This window comes from Hermetia illucens, chromosome 5 (assembly GCF_905115235.1).
Source record: "Hermetia illucens chromosome 5, iHerIll2.2.curated.20191125, whole genome shotgun sequence".
Lineage (NCBI taxonomy): Eukaryota > Metazoa > Arthropoda > Insecta > Diptera > Stratiomyidae > Hermetia > Hermetia illucens.
In genome coordinates, this window is record NC_051853.1 from 116,112,859 (window position 1) to 116,136,292 (window position 23,434).

Sequence of the window (23,434 nt, forward strand, 5' to 3'; positions counted from 1 at the left end):
GGGGCAGCTTCGTGATTCTTCCAGATTTATTGTTTGGGTAGTTTCCGAGAATAGATCCGTGATTCATAGCTGCACTTTTTTAATCAATTCTTTTCATTTGACACCCCCACATGACTACAATATATTTGGTGAAGCCAATTTGTACAACCACACTTTCCAATTGTACATAATGGGATCACCATTCACTGCACGCGTAAGGGATCCATAGTTCCAATTTCCCCATCAAATTTCGTGGCAATGAGTATATTCGTTTTTGAGGGAGGCCTGTGTGGTAGACAGTAATCGATTTTAATAAGGTTTTGTTTCACATAAAAACTTTAGCAGACGTTGATCTCATGTGTATTATAAACACTAAGTCGAAATAAAGGATTATAGCAATCCTGAATTGGCAGTGACATCGAGAAAGGTTATTTGAATAAGTTTTATTTTGTAATTACTAACATACATTGCATGCTTCCACGCCGTGGCGAAGAAGTATGTAAGGCTGAAGCAACAGCAATAATGTGAAAAGAAAAGTGTAGAATTTATTTACTAATAATTTCTTGCTAAAATAGCTGGGAAGGTACAAAAACCAGTATAGGCAAATAAAAACACTCAGGTGCCTGACTTGAATCACATTTTTGAAGTGCTAATAGGGTCATTACTGGAATTTACTGTAAAGGTTACTGATACGGCATTGCGGTGTTTCCATCGAATAATGTTTTTCAAAATTGCCACGAAATTTAAATTTTTATTACCAACGGTTAAGTACAACAGATGTGTACTCGAATGCATACCTCACACTTGTTGATACATGATTACAAAAATCTCATTCAGGTCAGATAAAATACTAGAGATAAACAGAAATTGTAAAAAGAAGGCGCTTGTATATTTTCGTCAATGTTCAGTTGATGTTTTTCGTTCAGGTAGAAACCTGTGTCATTAAGCTCGGACAGTAGGAAACCAGAATGAAAGCGGTAGAAAAAAGTTCAGTACTCTACTATCTATCAGGTTTTCGTTACGAAAATTCATTCTTTATTCAAGATAATATCAGATGTAAGCCGAATAGTGAATTCCCCGTCGAATCCATTCGAACTGTTTCTTTTATTTCTGAGTGTGATTGATCAAAATCCAATCTTGGTGAATGTGGCAACAGTGGATCCGTAATGATCAAATATAGTTCTCCTTAATTCAATTAAACTAAATAGCCATACTTCCGAAACAGGGTGGATGGCGTTGCCTCCGTGAGTGGCGTTTTCCAAGGATGGGAAGACGATACATTTCGATTCTCGGCAGAAAGGGCATCTCGAACGTATCGGAATACAAAAACGAACCCAAAAGTAGCAGTTACATTCTTTTTCGATACAATAATTAATCAGACACAAGTTACAAGACAGGTACATACATATTTAAATAGTAGAATTACATCCTACTGTACCATATATTTTGTTGTGAACCATTTATGTATATGTAACCAGAACAGCTTCCTAGTTTTTGTAAGTTAAGGAACACAAATTCCGTGGCTGCCTGCATTTTACAATTACGCGAAAACAGTTAGGTTTATAGCGACGAAATTCGGTAGCGTAAAAATAACGACTTCTGCTAAATAACCCTCTACCTGTAACAGAGTAAGAAATGTTATATTTAATCAGTAATGTTTTTTTTTGATAAATTATGAACAAAAAATTAAAAACACTAACCACCTACCGTGATGAAACGAGGCGGAATTATGTTTAAAAATTGCGATGGAATTAGATGGTTCTTTAGAATGTTACTTTAAGCATTTTCGTTTACCGAGCCTTTTATCAGTCCCAATTGTTTAACACCATAATACGTAAAACGTTCTCAAATCATTCCGCTGCCTTCCGGCCTAACGGTTCGTCTAACGTAATTTACGTTTCACACCCGCCTTTCCATTGAATCCGAACAAATTGAATTTGGATTCACCGTAGAATATTATCCTTCAGAAGTCAAGTGCCATCCTATTTGTATACTTTTCCGTTAATTCCAATGGCTTTTTGTCATGTTTCTGAACACATAAGCCATACCATCCAGCAGTCTCCTTGGAAGGATCTATGTACCCCATTCCGTTTTATCTTCTGCCACAAACACTGTCCAAATGTAGTTCGCAGTTTCGAGCCGATTTCGCAAGCACTTTCTCTTTATCAAACGATTTTCACCAGTGGTGGTTTTCCTGACTCTTCCCCTTTTTCCTCCCAATAAACCCAGCAGCTCAATAACTTTTTAAACAAGTCGGAATACGGGAACCTGTTCGCTTCAGGTATAAAGGTTTCGTGTTCATCTTATGTGAGGAACTTTCTATGCACGTTTTAGCTACAAATTCAAAATAGTCCTTCTTGTATGTATTTCCAAACTTTCAGATATATATTAAAGGCAGAATTATTATCATCATCAACGGCCCAACAACCGGTATTCGGTATAGGTCTTCCTTAATAAGCAACTCCAGACACCCGGGTTTGCGCGGAGGTCCACCAATTCGATATTTCTAAAAGCTGTCTGACGTCCTGACCTATGTCATCGCTCCATCTCAGGGAGGGTCTGCCTCGCCTCCTCTACCATAGATATTGCCCTTATAGACTTTTCAAGCTGGATCAATCTCATCCGAATTAAGTCACCCTCCCACCGCAACCTGTTGAGCCGGAATTTATCCACAACCAGACGGTCGTCGTATCACTCATAGATAAATAAAACGCTCATTCTAAATAAACATTGTCTGTTACCGCATACTGGGGTGTACATATATGTTATATATACGCATGTACGTTGAAAAACATACATATGTATGTATATATATAAGTGCAAAAGTTGGATACCGCTGGTACTAACGTAGATATACATCCTCTAGATGGAACACTATTCGCAAAAAATGTTGTGCCTGGTCGGCGTCGATCGCAAGGTGGAGGTAATCCCATCAAACGCTGCCTCGCGTCTTCACCCTGAGGAACAGCGTGACCGAAGCCCGCTGCAGGTCGCATTTTGCTCTACTTTCTTCATGTCAAAACTCGACAAGGATATTAATTATTGTTCGAAAGCACCTATACTGGTTTGAGCTGGTGAGTGGTGGTGAGCCATCTACTGAAGAGCGGAGCGGAGTGAGTTGCTACTGAAATTAGCGTGGCAGCCATTTAGTAGATGGTGTATGATGTGAGTTCAGTTAATATGATGATGACGTCACACATGTCGAAGTACAATGCATTCATGTGGAATACACAACTTTGACTTTATATGCATAGTAATAGTTGGATTGCATTCAGAATTGTGGCTTATATTGTCACTTATACTGATGGCAAATTTCGTACTGCGACGCACTTTCTAGTCCAAGAATTCACGTTCTTGTTCATGGACGGCCAGAAAAATTTCGTGGAGGCTAACCGATTCGTTGTGCGAATACCAGGATGCCCAAGATCGTGCACCGAACGAAAGACTTTCTTACGAATAGCGGCCGCAATATATGGTCTACTTCCCTTTTCTGAGATCTCGAAAGGGAATAGTGAGCCAAAGATAGGGAATTCCCTGAACATGTATTTGGAGCCCGATTGCAGACTCTGAAGAACGGCGTCATCCTTCTGGGTTTGCCGAAAAATCGACTTGGCTGACAAATTGATCTCAGAGATCCGGGACAAAGCATCAGCGACTTAATTTGTCTTTATCGGAGACATGTTGAATGTCGGATATTTGGAAACAAAATGAATGGCCAGCCTTCAAGCGAATACCGGAAGTACTTATTACTCAGATACGCGGCTAACAATTCTCGATCAAAGGTATTGTAATTCCATTAAGCGGGATTCAACTGTTTTGAAAAAAGCCAACGATTGTCAGCTTTGATTCACCCTTTGGTGAACAATAGCGCCTACTGCTGGGTCCAAGGCATTGACTAATACGGCTAGATGTGCACCTTGCTGAGTGAATGCCAAAAGAGCAGCGACGACCAGCTGTTGCTTGGTGGTTTCAAACGCTTGGACGGTCTCTGGAGACTACACAACCACTCGCGAAACCTTGGTCTGACGACTGAACAGGGAGGCCCCACCTTGCTTCCACCTTGTCTGGGTCGAGTTGAATACCGTCATGACCTAGAAATTTCACCTGCTGCTTGAGAAGTTCACATTTGTCAACATTGAGAATTAGGCCATCTTGAAGGAGATGTTAAAAAATGCAGTCGAGATGTGCTAAATGCTCGGACTCGGTGGAAGATGTGACCAGAATGTCATCCAAGTAGGCGAAGCAGAAGTCCAAGTATGCCGGCGGAAGTTTATAAACTAGTGTTCCGCCAACGGCCAGATTTGCTGCTCGGGGCGTTCAACACTTGCTTGAAGAAAAGCATTTTTCTTTGTCGCTGAAAGGTTGCGAGATTAATGCTAACCTGACTCGAAGACCTAGGGCCGCCATTTGCATACCGACCGCTGTGTATTCTTGACACGGGCGGAAAAATGTGCGAAACGCTTATCAGGAGACTTATCCCCAAGGCATTTCGGGTACGGACCAGGAAGACCCACGGTAGATGTTGTTATAGAAGTGGTGGATGCGGTTCATCAAGACGAGGCAAACACCCGATCTCGACAGATAGTGCTCCCCATAACGCTTGATATTAGAAATGCCTTCAATTCGGTAAGATGGACAAATTTGCTAGGCACATTAGAAAAGGTATTCCCCGTACCAAGCTACCTCTTGCGGATAACGATAGTAATAATCGTTGGGGCAACAATCCATATTGGATCAGGGCCTTGAAGTGTATTAAGCATTTTATTCAATACCTTAACGGTACACTACAGTACACTGTAGGAGGCAATGTGGTCAGCACTGCGCCCGCCCGAGATTATTACTCTGATTTGACTCAGGTACTCATTCGCTAATGAGTCGACTGGTATCCGACGTGAAATCACGATACAAATCTCACTGCCACCAGTGGGATTTGAATCGTGACCTTCCGTACGACAGCCTTGTGCTCTAACCACTCAGCTATCCGGACACTCTTGCCGATACTGAGGGATTATCTGAAAGACCGCTCCCTGCTCTATAAGACGCTACAGGACCAAAACAGGACTGAGGTCACGACGGGAGTATCACATGGGTCCATCCTAGGGCCGGACCTGTCGAACGCTTCCTACGATGCTGTGCTAAGACTCGACATACCAGAAAAGTCGCGCCTGGTCAGCTATACAGACGACGTTGCGGTACTTGTTGCCGAGCGCACGGTTGAACAGGCACAAAGCAGACTTGGCATATTGATGCGGCGGGTAAGCAGATGGATGACAGTTCATGGTTTCAGCCTTGCGCTGGAAAAAAAACGAAGTAGTCATCTTTACCAAAAAGAGAATCCCGACCCTGTGTGCTATACCAATTGAAGAGTTGACTATAAAGTCTAAATCAGCGGTTAAATACCTTGGTTTAAAGTTCGACTCAAAGATGAGGTTCTTTGAGCAAACCAAAGCGGCAGCGGACAGAGCTGCAGCTGAAGTCTCGGCCTTGACTCGGCCGATGGCGAATATTGGTGGCCCTATATCTACTTGGAGACGTCTCCTTATGGGAGCAACGCATCCGGTTCTGCTCTATGGCGCGGACATGCATCGCAAGCGCCTTGCTTAAGTGCAGAGAGAGGGAAGTTTTATGAGTGGCGTCTGCTTATCGCACTGCCTCAGAAACCGCGGTCATGGTGATCGTGGGAGTGACCTCCGTTGCTCTCCTTGTCAAGAAGCGTAAAGCTATCTATCGTTGTAAGGGCGAAAACTGAAGAGATGTGGTTGCCCGTAAAAAACCTCAACGCACCTTTACCGATTGGCAACTCTCTTGGCAAAATGTGCCAAGGACCAAATGGACTGCGCGGCTCATCGACAATTTAGACCCGTGGCTGAACTGGACGCAGGGTGAGATTGATTATTTTCTTACCCAACTTCCAAGCGGGCATGGAGATTTTCAGTCTTACCTGCGCAGGATTGGGAAGGCGCGATCTCTTGATTGTGTGTTCTGCAATGGAGTGACGGACGACGCTAAACACACCTTTCCCTCTTGTGAAAATGCGGATGGCTTTCGTCAACAGCTTTATGTAGACACAGGAGAGGTCTCTCCAGACAACATTGTCAGAGAGATGCTGAAGAGCGCTGGCAGATGGAGTCGTGTTGCACATTACGTTCGAGTTCTTCTTATTGAGACGAAGATTGAACTCGAGCGGTGGAGGAACCGGATGGCAAGGGGTTCCCTAAACTAATAACCCGCCCCCCCCCGTTTCTATTGGTGAAAGGGATTCCTTAACTTAAAGGCTTTCAAGGCGGGGAGAGCGAAGTAATGTGTCAAACGGTTCCAGGTTAGTTCTCTGATGCCAGGGAGGTGTTTAGTTGGTCGTCCGAAGGCGTACTACTGCGGGAATCCAAAACTCTGTGCGTCAACGCATTCACCTACCCTAGTCCCAAAAAAAAACAGATGTGTGGGGATCCGAGAATCGAAAGGCATTGAAGAACTCGCTTCAGTTCTGCCAACAACCCTTCCAAAACTCTGTGCCTCCCACGTCCACTATTTGCCCATTGATCTAAGCGAATTACTCTATGACCTGCTCTCATTCTAGAGCTCTATCGAATACCTGATCTGGGTGCAATCTTGAGGCTTTCAAATCCCCATCTAGCGTATCAAGCCACCGTTGTTTAGGTCTGCCTTTTGTGTCCGGATAGCTGAGTGGTTAGAGTACAAGGCTGTCGTACGGAAGGTCGCGGTTCAAATCTCGCTGGCGGCAGTGGGATTTGTATCGTGATTTGATGTCGGATACCAGTAGAATCAGCTGTGAATGAGTACCTGAGTCAAATCAGGGTAATAATCTCGGGCGAGCGCAATGCTGACCATATTGCCTCCTACAGTCTACTGTAGTGTACCGTTACGGTCATGAATGAAGTGCTCTAACACACTTCAAGGCCCTGATCCAATATGGATTGTTGTGCCAACGATTATTATTATTATTATTTTGGTCGTTTATCATCGACTTCGATGTTCAGACCAATCTTGGCAAGTGAATTCCCATTTGCACAAGTTGCGTGACCATACCATCGAAGACGCCTTTCTCGCAACTTTTCCACGATCGGTGCAACCCCATAACGATCGCGGATATCCTCATTTCGGATGTGATCTAAACGTGTGACGCCACTAGTTCAACCTAGCATCTTCGTCTCCATTACCGCAAGACGCCGTTCATTGTCTTTTATAGTTGGCTAACACTCAGAACCATACCGTAGACGACATTGCGGTAAATTTTAGATTTAAGCCGTTCGTTGATACGTCGATCACAAAGGATACCAGTTGTGGAACGCCACTTCATCTAGGTTGCATTAATGTGTGAAGCAATCTCATAACGCAGTACTCCATTGGCTGATAGCGTTGACTCGAGGTATTTAAATCGCTCAGTTCTGGGCAGATCACTGCCGCTGACAGTGATTGTACCTGTTTCGTGGGGATCGGTCGTCGAAAATTCAGTTTTGTTTAAATTCAATCTGAGACCGTGTTACATGAGGTGATCATTCCATTTTTGAACAAGTTGCTCGAGATCGTTTTTGCTATCAGATGCTAGGAAAACATCATCTGCATAAAGCAATGTGTAGGGCGCGGGACGTTGGATATCCCGTATGACGGTGTCCATAATAAGAACAAAGAGGAGAGGTGAAAGGACGCTTCCTTGATGAACACCAACAGAGACACGAAGCGGTTTTTATGCACCGGTCATACTTCGAACTTTACTTTTCGGATCGTGGTAGAGCAATTGAACCCTGCGCACGAGTTCTTCTGGTACTAAGTGTTGTCGTAAAGTATACCAGATGAGTTCGTGTGGTACACGGTCTAACGCTTTCTCTAGATCCAGAAAGGCAATGTAAAGAGGGCGATGCTTCTCACGGTGTTTCTCCATGAGTAACCGCGCAGCGTGTATTGCGTCAGTAGTTCCGCAGTTCTTGACAAATCCGGCTTGATTCACGGTTATTTCAACGATTTCGCGAATACGGTTGTCAAGAATGCGTTCAAAAATCTTCATGGTATGTGAAAGTAACCGGATTGGACGGTAATTTGAACATTCTGTTGGACTACCTTTCTTTTTCCATATTGGAACAGTGGTACTTGTTTGCCAGCCAGATGTGTGCGTTCATTACGGCTTTTAGCAAGTCGTAAAGTTTATCGTAAAGATTTGTGAAATGGTTCGCTCGGGTGACAGCGGCTGCTTTCTTTGCTTCCCGGTTGGCATTCTTATAAATTTGCCAATTAGCAGGCGTTTTATCATCGAGAAATTTGTGGTAGAGGCGTTTCTTTTCACGGACTTTCATTTCAACATCATCATTCCAATGCCAAGTATCTCGGTTGATGTACCGCTTACCCGGTTTGGTGACCTCGAGGGATGCAGAGGCCGCTTTGTTAATCGTGTCTTTCATGATTCTTCCATATTCGTAATGGTCGATAATCGTATGAGTGAGACCGTTTCGTCTTTCTTCTCACCAAAGCGCCACCATTTAATGCCCGGTGGGCCTGTGCGTTCCTCACGCTGTTTTATCGGTGGCTTAATCGCGCAAGAGGGCAATCAACGGCCGATGTTGAGGTGCGATGGTCCCATGGGGAACGACTTTGCAATCAGTGACAATGGTAAAATGTTGGCGTCTTATGGGAATATAGTCGACTTGCGTTTTACTATTCTCACTATAAAATGTGGGAGGATGAGGCAATCGTTTGATGAACCATGTATTCATAAGTACAAGGTCATGGGTGTCCGCAAAATCGATTATACGCTCGCCACCTCATTTCGCGCTCCGAACCCCTTTCGCCCATAGCAGCTATTACCGTCTACCTTTTCACCCACATGACCGTTAAGGTCGCCGACAATGATTATATAATCGTCAGCATGTGACAAGTCTTTTCATCGAGAAGTTGCCAGAAGGAATCTTTCTCGGCATCAGGTCGACCTGTCTATGGTGCATACGCGGTGGAGAAGTGAATAGTGCGATCAGCTGATATAATGGTGAGCTTCATCAGTCGATCATCAAATCGTTCGACTTCTTTAATGGCATCACGGAAACCCTCTGAGACGGCAATGCCAACACCATATTGAGTGTGTGGGTTACCAAAATAGAGAAGTTTGTAGCCATTTTTACCGCGTTCGAGTTCAATGTCGCAGCTTTTAGCACCTGACCATTGGATTTTTTGCAGAGCGCAGATATCAATGCGCCTTTTCCGAAGGGCTCTTGCGAGTTCCTCGGTCTTTCCAGTTAGGGTACCAACATTTAGCGTGCAGACACGTATTTGTTTTGTTCGTTGTGTGCGGACTAACTTGCTTACGCCCTGACGCCGCCCATGTGTCAAAAACCCTTGCCCATTTCTCGACAGGACCGGGGCCCGTCCTGCCGCGTCGTCTGAGGTGGGCGCCGTAGCATTTCTCCGTGTGACTCAATCCGATCATCATATTTTTAACGACATTGTATGCATTTTCTTGGTCGACCTGTCGCGGGGCCTGTCACCAAGAGAGATCAGGTAGGATTTAGCATAGTAGAATAACTCCACCTATACTCTATTTATCTCTTTCCCTGATCTCAGCATTTTATTTTTGTTTTACTGAGGATAGTGCAGAGTACGTTGCCTCAAACCCTCCTCGTTTGCCTCGGCTTGGGACCAGCATACTATGTTAATATCATGGCGGAGTTCCATACCATGGTTGCATAAACGAACATCAGCCAAATAATAACAACATAACATTACTACCTGAGGCCTAAGTCCCCATGTCGCAAAGGCCTACACAGCCGATAAACTGTGAGAGTTCGTTTCATCTTTACCTTTACATGCCCGTTCCAAAGAAGCTTTTTATCTGGAATAACTCCCAGATATTTCATTTTTTGGAGAGTTCAACCTTTCGCTAATTTCTGAGAAGCAAAATCCATGTAGCTTTCTCCTTTTTGTAAAGAACACCATTGTGGTTTTATTTAGATTTACTGAAAGTCCATGCCTGAGGCACCAACTGTCAATCACTCAATATTGGCCAAAATTTGCGTAAACTGCTCTTGCTAAAACACCCCACACATTTTCGATTGGATTAAGGCCTGGACTTCTGACTTCCCAGCCGAAAAATAAGTACGGAAACTCTCAAATTGGAAGAAACTGGAAATCCGACTACGGCCGGCCCGTCCGCGGTACTACAGCCCAAATCTACCCGCAAACGGAAGAGGAAGGCCCAGCAGAAGGGAAGGCTGAAGGCTGAATCCTGCCTGTCAGAAACTTCTCCTTCATCCTTACCGGGAAGTGTGGAAGAACGGGAAGCTGGTGACGTGGACGCTACTGGTTTAACGCCAGTATGTGGAAATGGATCCAAGCGGTCCGGACATCGTGAACCTAGAAAGGCTTTAAGCCGACGGCAGAAGAGAGCACTGCGAAGAAAGATGAAGCACCTTGGGAATAAGGACATGTGGATGTGGCTGTACCACTAGGCGCGGTAACGCCCAGAGAAATCGGACGCAAGGAAGCGGAATCTCCGGCGGAAGGTGAGGATAAACTAGAAACCCCGGTAAGATCCACACTGAACGCACCAGACTCTTCTGTCAGCGGTAATGCGAGCAAGAAGCGTAAGACCAACACATCTGCTCTGGCCAACGCTTTATTGTGCTCCGCACCAGGGCTTATATCCACGCGACTCGCGGGGATTAGCACCGGTGTGCCGCGAGGTGATCATGAAGCTGGCCCCTCCCACAGGAATACGAACACGAAGGCGGGAAGGAAGAGGACGTATGCGCAAGCTGCAACTTCTCTTCTGGCTGCTGCCGTAGGAGTTTCCTCCAAGGATGGCAAAATGTCAGAGGGACAATTTACCATCCTCCGGGAATGCCTGTGGAAAAAAATGCTGGAGCCTGGAACGAAGCCAAGGAAGGACAAATCTACAAACGTGGAGGGTTTCAACTTGGTATTCGAACTGGATCAACAGAGTCTGAATGTGCTCAGGGGAAGTCACCATATGGTGCTCCACTTTTTCCTATATAGACTGAAATTCAGTCTTGTCAGGAAACTGTAGGGCATCATCTCCATTTTGAGAGCGAAGAACAATGACTCACACAACATAGAGCAAATTGCAGCATCTTCGGTGCGCTCTTCCACAATGGAGCCGCGCGCGGAGGATAGTGCATACAGGGGCGGAACCCTCGTATGGAGGCTCGCACTGGGGAAGGGACTACAGAGTGAATCCTACTTGCTAGTAACTTCTCCTACACCTTCCAAGGAACAGTCGGAAGGAAGGGAACCCGGAGACGTGAACGGAACTGACTTGATGCCAGTTTAGGTGATCGAATCTATGCAACCCGGACACCGCAAACCAATTAAGGTGCTAAGTGGAAAACAGACGAATGCTCTGCGGGATGAGATGAGATCTTTCGTGGATGAGAACATGGGAACTGCGGTACTTCCAAGTACGGCTTTTCTCAGAGAAATCAATCACGAGGAAAACGAGTCTCTGGCGGTACGGTGTGGGGAAACCCCGTCATACGCGGACTGCCGCATACGCTTCTTACTGTCTCGAATAAAAGCGAGAAGTGGGCTTTTCCTTTGGGGCAATATGCAACGGTTTTTCAAGCCGAAGTTTATGCGATCCTAAGGGTGGCAAACTGGGTGATTGACGAGCGGTTGAAGGGCAGGCGCATCGCAATCTGCAGTGACAGTCAGACTGCATTGAGGGCATTGAGCAGTCCTTTGATTACCTCGAAAATCATTCAGGAATGCAGAAACCGTTTGAACTCTATGTCTAGATTCAATACGGTGGAACTACTCTGGGTACCTGGTCACTGTGGCATAGACGGAAATGAAATCTCGAACGCATTAACGAAAGAGGGGTCAATCTCCCCTATGCCGGGACCGGAGCCAGCAATTGGAGTATCAGTAGCATTGGCTAAATCTGTTTTCAAAAACTGGGAACAAGTTTCCCATAATGACAGGTGGCAGAGCCTAAATGCTGGTCGACACACCAAACTTTGCCTGCCAGAACCGAACATACGTACCGTAAAGTTTATCCTGTCGAAAAGCAGGAGGACTTGCAGGTGCATTGTGACAGGCCATAAGTCACTAACTGGGCATATGTTCAGAATAGGAATTACCGAAGATGATACGTGTCCCTCCTGTAATGAGGAAGCGGAATCCACGGAGCATTTCCTATGTGAATGCCCCGCCTATGGACGCATCAGGCATGAGATCTTTAGTGCCGATGTTCTCCAATTGCGACGGGTAGCATCACATCCACTAACGGAAATTCTGCGATACGTTAACGAATCCGGAATATTCCGTTAGACGGGGGAGGCGAGTACAATGGGCCAACACGGCCTGAGTGCTCAGAAGCTGTAGCTTCTTCCCCACCATACACATACACACACACACACAACTCACCAGCACGTTGCTTTAAATGGCACTGCGGCTAAACAAATTTCGCGCTCCAGAACTCAAGTTTACTTAAATTGAATTTTGAGTGCCGACGTTTTTTGGAAATTACTATGTGCGCCTAAGCAATTTTCGCCCACTGTATTACTGAGACAAATAGTAAAACTGATCCAGACCAGCTACCGAACTGGACACGCACTGATGAAAAAGTAAGAAAAAGAAGATGAAAGATTCCTGACTCTCCTGTGGATTATAATTTAATGTAGGAAGGGACATATATTTAACTGATTAACAAAAATATGGTAATATACTATTATTAACTTTATTTGTGCAGATATCGGAACAGAATGTATTTTGAGGTCTAGATTTTTAGGGATGCATCGCTGTGATTTTTTGCCAGCTTTTTCGGTGGTGTACGTTCTGAGAACGAGACCTGCTTCACTTTTTGGGGCATACATTTTGAACCCTCACTCTACTATGTTTACCTCATGTCAGAAATGAGATCAATTTCAAAAAGTACCAATCAGGCCCTTTAATTTGATACTCCAATGGCTATATTCCGTAAAAAAACAATTGCACCCGTTTCGGATGTATGGGGAGCCCCCTTAAACTCAACACAAAATGGCGCCACTTGCCACATGTAAAAGGGTTCACAGACCACACCTTTCCACCGAGTTTCGTGACAGTCTGCCCAGCCGTTTCAGGATAAATTGGAGACAGACAGACAGACATCAACTCGATTCTAATAAGGTTTTGTTTCACACAAGACCTTAAACAAATCGGGATACCGGAAGCTGGTACTTTGGCTATAAAGTTTTGTATTCATCTAATGTGGGAAACTTTTTACGCACATTTTTCCACTCGTATATGGCTAAAAACCCAAAATTTCCTTCAAATTTTTTTCAAACTACACGAAATACGTACGTACTTCGATATTATGCACACGGTAAATGTAAAGTATTTCAACGCAAAAATATTAAAACACAAAAGAGTCCATCAATATGTCTTTATTTACTTGATTGGTGCTCGATAGTCGACCGAGCTCTTTTATCTTCTAAAATCTTCTACTTTATCATTTCACCGCGTATCTCCGATTGAAATCCTTTCTTATCTTAAAGCGTAAAACTGGACAAGTGGAAAGGTGTCAAGCTAAACCTGTTTTCACACACACATATTCACCACACACATGTATTATTGGAAGATCTCCGTCAAGATCCATTCCCAATTTTCTCATTTGTGTAAGATTGCAAGCTATGGCAACAAGTTAGTACGTCTACTAATTGCGTGTTACCATGCTCGTCCTACACGTTTAACTAAACCTCTTCCACGACAATTATTACATAGTTTTCATCCGATTGCGCATTGATAATCAATGAGTCGGAAACACTTTAACTCTCATTGCACATTCCGAATACGAAATAAGTGAGAGATATAGAGATCATAAATATTTTGTCTCAGTTCTAGCTTTTTACACATTTCGATTTCACCACTTAACAGTAAACAAACAAACATTGCCTATTACCGAATACTGTATTCTATATGCATGTATATAAATTGATCGCCCACCAATTTTCGATTTACATCGTCCATAAAAGTATACGTATATACATATAAAGTATGTATATATAAAACAAGTCGGGAAACCGGAAGCTGGACGCTTCAGTTACGAAAGGTTTTGTGCATTTCTTAGTACGTAGCACGTAATATATGCATATACAATATTATGTGAGAATATCCACTTTCGGATGATATTGACATTTATAGCCTTGAATTTGCAAAGAAGCGACAACTTTGACGTATTATAACTTTGTTAGCAATAGTGCGATTTCCACCAAACTTGGTAACATCATGCTCTATGTTACACCCTATATTGTTGCGAAATTTCGTCGTCCTAGCATGAACTTAAGGGGGGTTTTGCAGCGAATTACCAAAAATTATAGTAATATACTATTATTAACTTTATTTGTGCAGATATCAGTGTGGAAGGTATTTCGGAGCCCAGGCACCATATAGTGGCAGCCTCTTGATTTTTTTCAGATTTTTCGGTTGGGTAGTTTCTGAGAATGGCCCCCGTAAAGGAATGGTCACTTTCAACCCCCCGCACTCCCCACCTTTCCAACAAATGTCAAAACTAAGCCCGTTTTCGAAAAGTACTAACCGAGACCTTTAATTTGATACCCCACATGACTATATTTGATGAAAAAAAAAATTACACCCCCCTTTTGCATGTATGGGGACCCCCCCTTAAATTCGTCGTAAGAGGATGTAACTCACTGTATGCGTAAGCGTTCACAGTTCCCACCTTTCTACCAAATTTGGTGTCAATCGCTATAACCATTTCCGAGAAAAATGCGTGTGACGGACAGACAGACAGACAGACAGACAGACAGACAGACAGACGGACAGACAGACAGACAGACAGACAGACAGACAGACAGACGGTAAACCGATTTTAATAAGGTTTTGTGTTTACACAAAACCTTAAAAATCTAAATATATCTATCTCAACTGGGAACTACCCCAAGGCTTCATTGTATTCATCATTCAAGCATATGTAACATATAAATACATACATATGTCTGGCTGGAGTATATAAATGATTAAAAAACGAAAACGAAATGTTTCGTTGCGACTTCCCATTCACTGAGCTCACTTTGTTGGGGTATTGACGAATTGATATATAATTATGATATATAATTGGAATTCACACAAAATATGAAAGTTCCTTCACACTACCCAAAGTTATGCCTTATGTTATCCCTTATGCTTGTGCCAAATTTTGTACTTCTAGCTTGAACTAAAGTGGGTTTTCGGCTAAATTTCTACAATATGGCAATATACTATTATTAATTTTCTTTGTGCAGATTACGGGACAAGGTGTATTTTGAGGACTAAATTTCGGTTAGATACACCACTGTGATCTTTTCCAGATTTTCGGTTGGATAAGTACTGAGAACTAGACCTGTTACACTTTTTGGGGGTCATATTTTTAGCGCCACTCCCCTACTTTTCACCCGAGGTCAAATATCGGAGCAGCTTCGAAAAGTTCTAATTGAGCCCTTTCATTTGATATCCCACATGGCCTCATTCGATGAAAAAAATGTTGCACCCTCCATTGACATGTATAGGGAGCCCTCTTTAAGCTTAACACAAAATGGCGCCACTTGCTGTATCTATAGGGAACAACAGACCACACGCTCTCACCTATTTGCGGTCCAGACGTTTCCGATTAAATCAGGTGTGACAGACAGACAGGCAGACACCGGCTTGATTTTAATAAGGTTTTGTTTCACAAAAAAATCTTAAAAATGTGAGGTGGTCGAATTTTTTCAATCACCGCCTTTCATTAGTAGGAGTTAGTATAATAAGAAAACAGGGGTTTCACCAAAAGTATTAAAAAAAGTTAAAATTTGTAAACCAATGTAATTGCTTTCTTATTGCAGATACTTGTGAATGGAAACGCTCGTGAATTATCGGAAAAAGAAATTAAACCGTACTGGTATATGCAAGAATTGCATACAAGAATAAAAAGCCACATTTGTGATTGCTCAACACCGTTGCATTGGAAGGTTATCAAAAGCGAACACGACAAGGTTTTAGATGATTTTTTGCTTGGAGTTAACAATTTAGGTCAAACGGCTACTTTGTAAGTACAAAATTCAGATTCTCCCAAAATCTGTTTGTTTATATTTTTATTTAAGGTGCGATAGTTGAGAGATTACGGCGCTAGCCTATCTATCTCGTCACCCTAGATTCGAATCTCGGTCTTCACGAATGTTTATGCTTGTATCGCTGCCATAAGCTTATCGCTTGGGCAGCATGAAGGGTGACGGCAATTCTTCTTAAGGGGACGTGACGGGTTCAATTTTGAAGGTTTGTTTGCAAAACAAACCTGTCTGCCTATCGGTCCGTCTGTCAGTCACATGCACTTTTCTCAGAAACAGTTATACCCATTGACACAAAATTTGGCGAGGAGACATGCAGTGAGTGACGTCTTTGTACGTTGAGATTAAGGGCAGTCCTCATACATGCAAAAGGAGGGTAAATTTTTTTTGCCGAATATTACTATATTGGGTGTCAATTGCAAAGTCCCAATTAGATCTTTTCGATGCTAGTCTTAGTTTTGACATTTGTTGAAAGGCAGGGAATGAGAGGGGTTGAAAGTGATGATTTATTTAACGGACCAATTGTCAGAAATTACCAAACCAAAAAATCTGAAAAAAATCATGAAGCTGCCTCTATCTGGTGTCGAGGCCTAAAAGTACTCTCCAGATCGATATCTACTCGAATTAAGGGGGATTCTGGTTAATTTCCCCAAAAATATAGTAATATATTATTATTAATCTAATTTGAGCAGATACTGATATGAAGAGTATTCTGAGGCCTGGACACTGTATAGAGGCAGCTTCATGATTTTTTTCAGATTTTTCGGTTGTGAAGTTTCTGAGAAAACGGGAGAAAATATACCAATTGGTCCTCCAGGTTGGGGGTTGGGGAGGTCTAACAACCCTACAGGGAAAACCAAAGTTACGAAGCTACGGAAGGAGCCTCAGACAGGATCGATTTTACTACGACGAACCCGGCAACGACAACGGATTAACGATTTGCGCATTTTCTCATGGAACGTGCGCTCCTTGTACAGACCGAATGCTGCTGATTAGCTAGTCGATAATAATAATAATAATCGTTGGCACAACAATCCATATTGGATCAGGGCCTTGAAGTGTGTTAGATCACTTCATTCAAGACCGTAACGGTACACTACAGAACACTGTAGGAGGCAATGTGGTCAGCATTACGCTCGCCCGAGATTATTACCCTGATTTGACTCAGGTACTCATTCACAGCTGAGCCGACTGGTATCCGACGTGAAATCACGATACAAATCCCACTGTCGCCAGCGAGATTTGAACCGCGACCTTCCGTACGACAGCCTTGTGCTCTAACCACTTGGCTATCCGGACGCTAGTCGATACCCTCTCCTAATATAACAAGTATGATATCAAAATCATATTTGGAGATTTCAACAGTCAAGTTAGCTGCATCGCAAGAAATGGTTATTGGAAGTACCTGGTTGCGCGGAAAGCGATCCACAAACATACGTGGGCCTCTCCAGACGGGACCACTTTCAACCAAATTTGACCACGTGCTGATTGAACGCCGCCACCTCTCAGCCTTGATGAATGTCAGAACATATAGGAGGGCAATATAGACTCGGATTACTATTTCGTTGGCATAATACGACCACCAAGTATAGAAGAAACAGTCCGTGCAATTCATCGGCTTAAAAACCATAAGTCGCTAGGAGCCGATGGTATTACAGCCGAATTGGTTAAATATGGAGGCGACCAGTTACACCAAGTGGTTCATTAACTGATGCTCAAAGTATAGAACAGCGAATCAATGCCTGACGACTGGCAACGAGACATTGTCTGTCCCATACATATAAAGGAGGATACCACACAGTGCAGAAATTATAGAGATATCACGTTGCTGAGTTCCATCTACAAGATATTCTCCTCTATCTTGCTAGGCCGGATAGCCCCATATGCCCAAGACATCATTGGTCCATACCAAAAAGCCTCTACTCCAGGCAAATCAGCAACAGATCAGATTTTATTTTTGCGGCAAGCAATGGAAAAACTATTGGAATATGGACATCAGTTGCACCATCTTTTCATTGACTAGAGCTGCCTATGATAGCATAGCCCGGGTAAAACTGTACACGGCCATGAGAGAATTCAGTACCCCAACGAAATTGATAAGACTGACTAGGTTGATCCTGACTAATGTGCGAGGCCAGATAAAAACGGCAGGATCACTTTCAACATCAACAACGGTCTAAGACAAACGCATGCCTCCTCGCATGGCCCTCGAGAAATTGATCCGCGATGCCGATGTAAATGCGAAAGGCATCATCCTCTTCAAGTCCACCCAACTACTGGCCTACGCTGACGATTTCGATATCACGGGAAGTACAACGCGAGATGTACAGTCATCCAGATCGAGCAGGCGGCAACGGCAACGCCAAAACCAAAAGAACGAACAACAATGAATCGCACTGGTTTTCGTTTGACTGAAGATAGGAGACTACAACTTTGAGCCAGTTGATAATTTCTCCTATTTAGGGTAGAAAATCACAGCCGATAACAGCTACGATGATTGAATTGATTGTTGTCGGCCAACAGAGCCTATTTTAGTTTACAAAACCTGTTTCGCTCCAAACGTCTCACCATAGGGTCAAAGCTCTTACTTTACAAGACTATGATCCTGCCAGTCCTTATGTATTCCTCGGAGTCTTGGATTCTTAGCAAAAAAACTGCGAACTCTTGGCCGCGTTCGGGAGAAGAATCCTTCGAAGAATTTTTGCCCCTACATGAAAATAGACAATTCCGTAACCTACATAACGACGAAATCTATGAGCGATATCACGACCGTCAGGTTGTGGATAAAATCCGGATCACTTAAGCCGTATGCATGAAGATGATCCAGCCCGGAAAGTCTATAATGGCAATATCTATGGTAGAAAGAGAAGAATAGGCAAACCCTGCCTGAGATGGAGCGATGGCGTAGGTCAGGATGTCAGACAGCTTTTAGGGATAGCAAATTGGTGATCCTCGGCGCAAAACTGGGATGTCTGGAGGTGCTTATTAAGGCAGGCCTAGACCGGATACCGGTTGTTGCGCCGTTGATAATGATGATGATGTAGTTTCTGAGAATAGGTCCATTACAGGAATCATCACTTTCGACTCCCCGCATTTCCCGCCTTTCCAACCAATGTCAAAACTAACATTGGCATCGAAAAGTGGACTTTTCATTTGATACCCAACATGACTATATTTGATGAACACGAACAAATTAAAACCCCCCTTTTGCATGTATGGGGACTCCCCCTTAATTTCCACCGAAATTTCGGTATAGCCGGTTATGAGAAAAGTGCGTGTGACAGACCGACCGTGGATTGTATCTTCGGCCAAGCCAGTAACCATTTTGATGGCATCAATGGTTGCCTGGCTTTACGGAACCCATACTGCCGATCTGAGAGACCTCCATGGCTCTCAACAACCAGGGGTAATCTATTACAGATTACTCGCTCTAGCATTTTGCCCACAGTGTCCAAAAGACAAATAGGTCTGTAGGAGGTGCGCTCACCTGGAGGTTTGCCTGCCTTAGGCGTGTATGGTGGGGGAGAAGCTACAGCTTCTGAGCACTCAGGCCGTGTTGGCCCATTGTACTCGCTTAGCCTTAGGCAGTAGCACCAACTTCTATCGTTTCCTTAATGCAGGAAATATCCCCTCGGACATGCACGCTTCGAACAACTCAGCGGACATGTCCGGTCTGGATTTCACGGCAAGCTTAAGGGCGTTATTCGGCACGCCGTCCAGACCCAGAGCTTTGTTATCTCCTATCCTAGCGCAGATCACTAGCACCTCGTCACTGGTGACTGGCGGTATTGCCGTGTCGTTCAGAGATCACTGGCAGCTGTTTATGCCCTCCTCTTGCTGTGGGAATAACTCTTGGATAATTTTTAACAAAAGTGAAGGGCACGTGATCTGCGAAGATGATCGGCCTCTGAATCGCCCCATCACGATTCTATAGGCGCTCCCCCATGGGTTTACGTCCGCTTCTGAACAGAGCTCCTTAAGCATTCCCTCTTCCTCCGTTGGATGGCGAACTTGAGGGTTTTGCGGGCTTCCTTCTAGGCGCACTCTTTTTGCCCCTGATCGACTCTACCTACCGCCCTCTTAGCCACTCTTCTGGCTCGGTAGCAGGCTAATCGAAGGCCGGTCAGTTCATCATTCCACCAGTAGTTTGGTCTTCTACGGGGGAATGCGCACCTCCTAGGCATGGACGCGTCACATGCTTTGGCGATGCATTGAGCCAGATGGATGGCTCTTTCCGTAGAGGCGCCTGTTTTATCAGGTTGATCTAACCACACCTCTATGAAGGTATGCTCATCCAAAGATATTGCAGGCCAGCCTGAAATCTTTTTCGGTTTCGGGCATGATAGCTCTTTGTCCTGTGGCTCGATACATGTCTCAAAGAAGATTGCCTGGTGATCGCTGTGGGTGTAGCGTTCGCTGATGCACCAGGACATACCACGCGCTAGCGCAGGGCGGACAAAGGTCAGGTCTACAGCCGAGCCTGACCCCCTTTCTGAAAGGTGTTTACATATCCTTCGTTGGCCAGAATGATATCCAACTGTGCGAAAGCGTCTAATAGACTGCGGCTCCTTGCATTTGTCTCTCTGCTACCCCACTCACGGGCCCAAGCATTGAAGTCACCAGCAATCCCCCTACGACTACGAACCCTTGCGTCGAGAACAAGAATGTTAAGACTTTCCTCGAATTCGGGGAGTGCCAGGTTTGGTGGGGCGTAACAGCTGTACACATATACTCCGTTTATTTTCGCCCACACAAAGCCGCTGTATGTCTGATTCCCAGTACATTGTATGGCTTGTCTACCTGTCCGTCGGTCTGTCTGTCATATCCAATTTATTCAGAAACAGCTGAATTGATTGTCACGAAAATTGGTAGGAGCGTGTGGTCTGTTGTTCCCTTTACATGCAGTATTTTGAGTGAAGTTTAAGGGGGGCTCACATGTGAATGGAGGCTGCAACATTTTTTTCATAAAATGCGGCCATGTGGGGTTTCAAACGAAAGGGCTGAATTAGTACTTTTCGAAACTAGTTCCATATTTGATATCGGGTGAAACATAGGGGAGTGAGAGCTCAAAATATAACCATCAAAAAGTGTAACAGGTCTCGCTTTCAGAACCTATCCAACCGAAAAATCTGAAAAAAATCACAAAGGTGTATCTCTACGAAATCTAGGCCTCAAAATACATCTGGTTCCGATATCTGCACAAATAAAGTTAATAATTGCACATTTCCACATTTTAGGAATTTACCTGGCAACTCCCCTTATGTCCACCCCAGAAGTACAAAATTTGGCATGGATGTAAGAAATAATATAGTGTACAGTTTGAAGAAATAATAATAATAATAATAATCGTTGGCGCAACAATCGATATTGGATCAGGGCCTTGAAGTGTGTTAGAGCACTTCATTCAAGACCGTAACGGTACACTAGGAGACAATGTGGTCAGCATTGCGCTCGCCCGAGATTATTACCCTGATTTGACTCAAGTACCCATTCACAGCTGAGTCGACTAGTATCCGACATCAAATCACGATGCAAATTCCACTGCCACCAGTGAGATTTGAACCGCGACCTTCCGTATGACAGCCTAGTGCTCTAACCACTAAGCTATTCGGGCACAAGAAGTTTGAAGAAAATCCAACTATTATTAACAAAATTATCCGGGGTGAAACTTTGCCATTTATTTGTGAATTTCATTCTACAACGTGTCTGACGTCTATATCAATTCGTCAATACCACAACGAAGTAAGTTCATATGAATGGGGTGCAAAATAATTATTTTGTTTTAGGTTTTTAGTCATTTGTATATGAATACCAATTACTCCAAGCAGACATATGTGTATGTATAATAGGTATATAGTATATGCGTGCTAATGAAATTTGCGGGTAGTGTCTAATACAGATACATATATTTGTACACTAAATCATCCGTAATTAATATACGTACTATATATGTACATATGTATGCTTTTTTGCACGAAGTAAATCGGAAATATGGGTACGATCAACTTGTATACGTGTATAATATTTGAATATAGGCAGTTTGTTTGTTTAGAGTGAGGATTATATCTATGGCTGTAATAAATATGAAGGATTATGTTGGATTTGTAGCTAACACAAGATGAACACAAAACCTTTACATACGAAGCGCGAGTTTCCGGTATTCGAACTTTTATTTTGCTCATTTGTCAATAGTTAAATTTCTATATAAGAGGCAAACAATTATAATCTGTAACTTTCTTGTAACTGGAATTTTAAATAAGAGGGATAACGATTGTGGATAAACAGACTTCTTTTATTACAAATTTGGTTCGGAAGGTTTTTCATTTTTTACTCATCGGGAAGCAACTCTCGATAGCTTTCATAATCTCTCAGCACCTTTCTCCAAAAAACCCTTCTATCATAATAATACTACCTTACACATGATTAGGGATTAATTCCATCAAAAAAGAGCAATTTGTGCTACTGTGGTACTTAAACGCTTTCTTTTGTTTTACAGTACTTTGTACGAAGTGATACCAACACGAATGGAATTTTTGGAGGCACAACCATTCCACATAGCCGATAGAATCATTTATTCAAAATTGCGTAAAGGAACATGGCGAAAGGAGCGCATATGCTGCTGAAAATGCTATATTAACATGGTTTATGAAAATAAATAACTTAGCTGAAATAATTAAATAATCAATTACGAGTGTGTTATTTAATAATCTGGTGGTATAATCAAGTATTTTCAGTTCTTTATGTAAAACATTGCACAACGCTAAAGGGTGGTCAAAGGGTAGTATAGGTCCCAGGACGAAACGTGGATTGGTGCCCACGATGGAGCATAAAATCTGGGCATTGCCTGCTGAACCAACGCCAACAGCTCTACTACCAAACCCTACCTCCATCTCCACGTGGTGACCACTAGGAGCTCTTTCTTAACGAAAAGCTGCAGACGGAGAAAGAAGAAGGCGAGTCTCCCGCGCCTAAAAACGGGACAAATTGTACCAACTGGTCTTCCAGGTTGGGAGTTGAGTAGGGCTGACAACCCTACACGGAAAACAACTTGTTACGAAGCCACAACAGGAGCCGCGGACTGGACGGATAATACAACGACGAACCCGGCAACGACAAAGGAATAACGATTTGTGCATTTTCTCATTGAACGTACGCTCCCTGTACAGAGACGAAGCTGCCAAGCAGCTAGCCGATAACCTGCTCCAATATAAGGCTGATTTAACAGCGTTACAGGAGATGTGTTGGACAGGGATATTATAGCGGCAATCCAGTAAACAATGTGCTCGGAGTAGGTTTCTTAGTCAGCCAAAAAATGAAACCTGCTGTTATCGGCTTTGATACATATAAGTGAAAGGTTATGCACTCTGCGCTTGGGAGGTGAGTTTAGAAATATAAGTCTCATTCACGGTGAA

General features: G+C 43.5%; 1 protein-coding gene across 1 annotated transcript; it reads left to right on the forward strand.

Annotated features, from left to right (window-relative positions):
- Window positions 1-823: 823 nt before the first annotated feature.
- Window positions 824-22,711, forward strand: LOC119657590 (pyridoxine/pyridoxamine 5'-phosphate oxidase-like). Its single transcript, XM_038064569.1, has 5 exons — window positions 824-956; window positions 1,024-1,142; window positions 1,205-1,376; window positions 15,801-16,003; window positions 22,519-22,711. Exons 1-5 carry the CDS (start codon window positions 948-950, stop codon window positions 22,643-22,645), a joined length of 630 nt encoding a protein of 209 aa, XP_037920497.1. The 5' UTR covers window positions 824-947; the 3' UTR covers window positions 22,646-22,711.
- Window positions 22,712-23,434: the final 723 nt, after the last annotated feature.

Excerpts from the sequence above, each read along its gene's own strand:
- LOC119657590 (XM_038064569.1), top strand. Across the intron at positions 1,143-1,204 it reads AATGTGGCAACAGTGGATCC|GGTGGATGGCGTTGCCTCCG; the intron begins GTAATGATCAAA and ends CTTCCGAAACAG. Across the intron at positions 16,004-22,518 it reads TTAGGTCAAACGGCTACTTT|TACTTTGTACGAAGTGATAC; the intron begins GTAAGTACAAAA and ends TTTGTTTTACAG.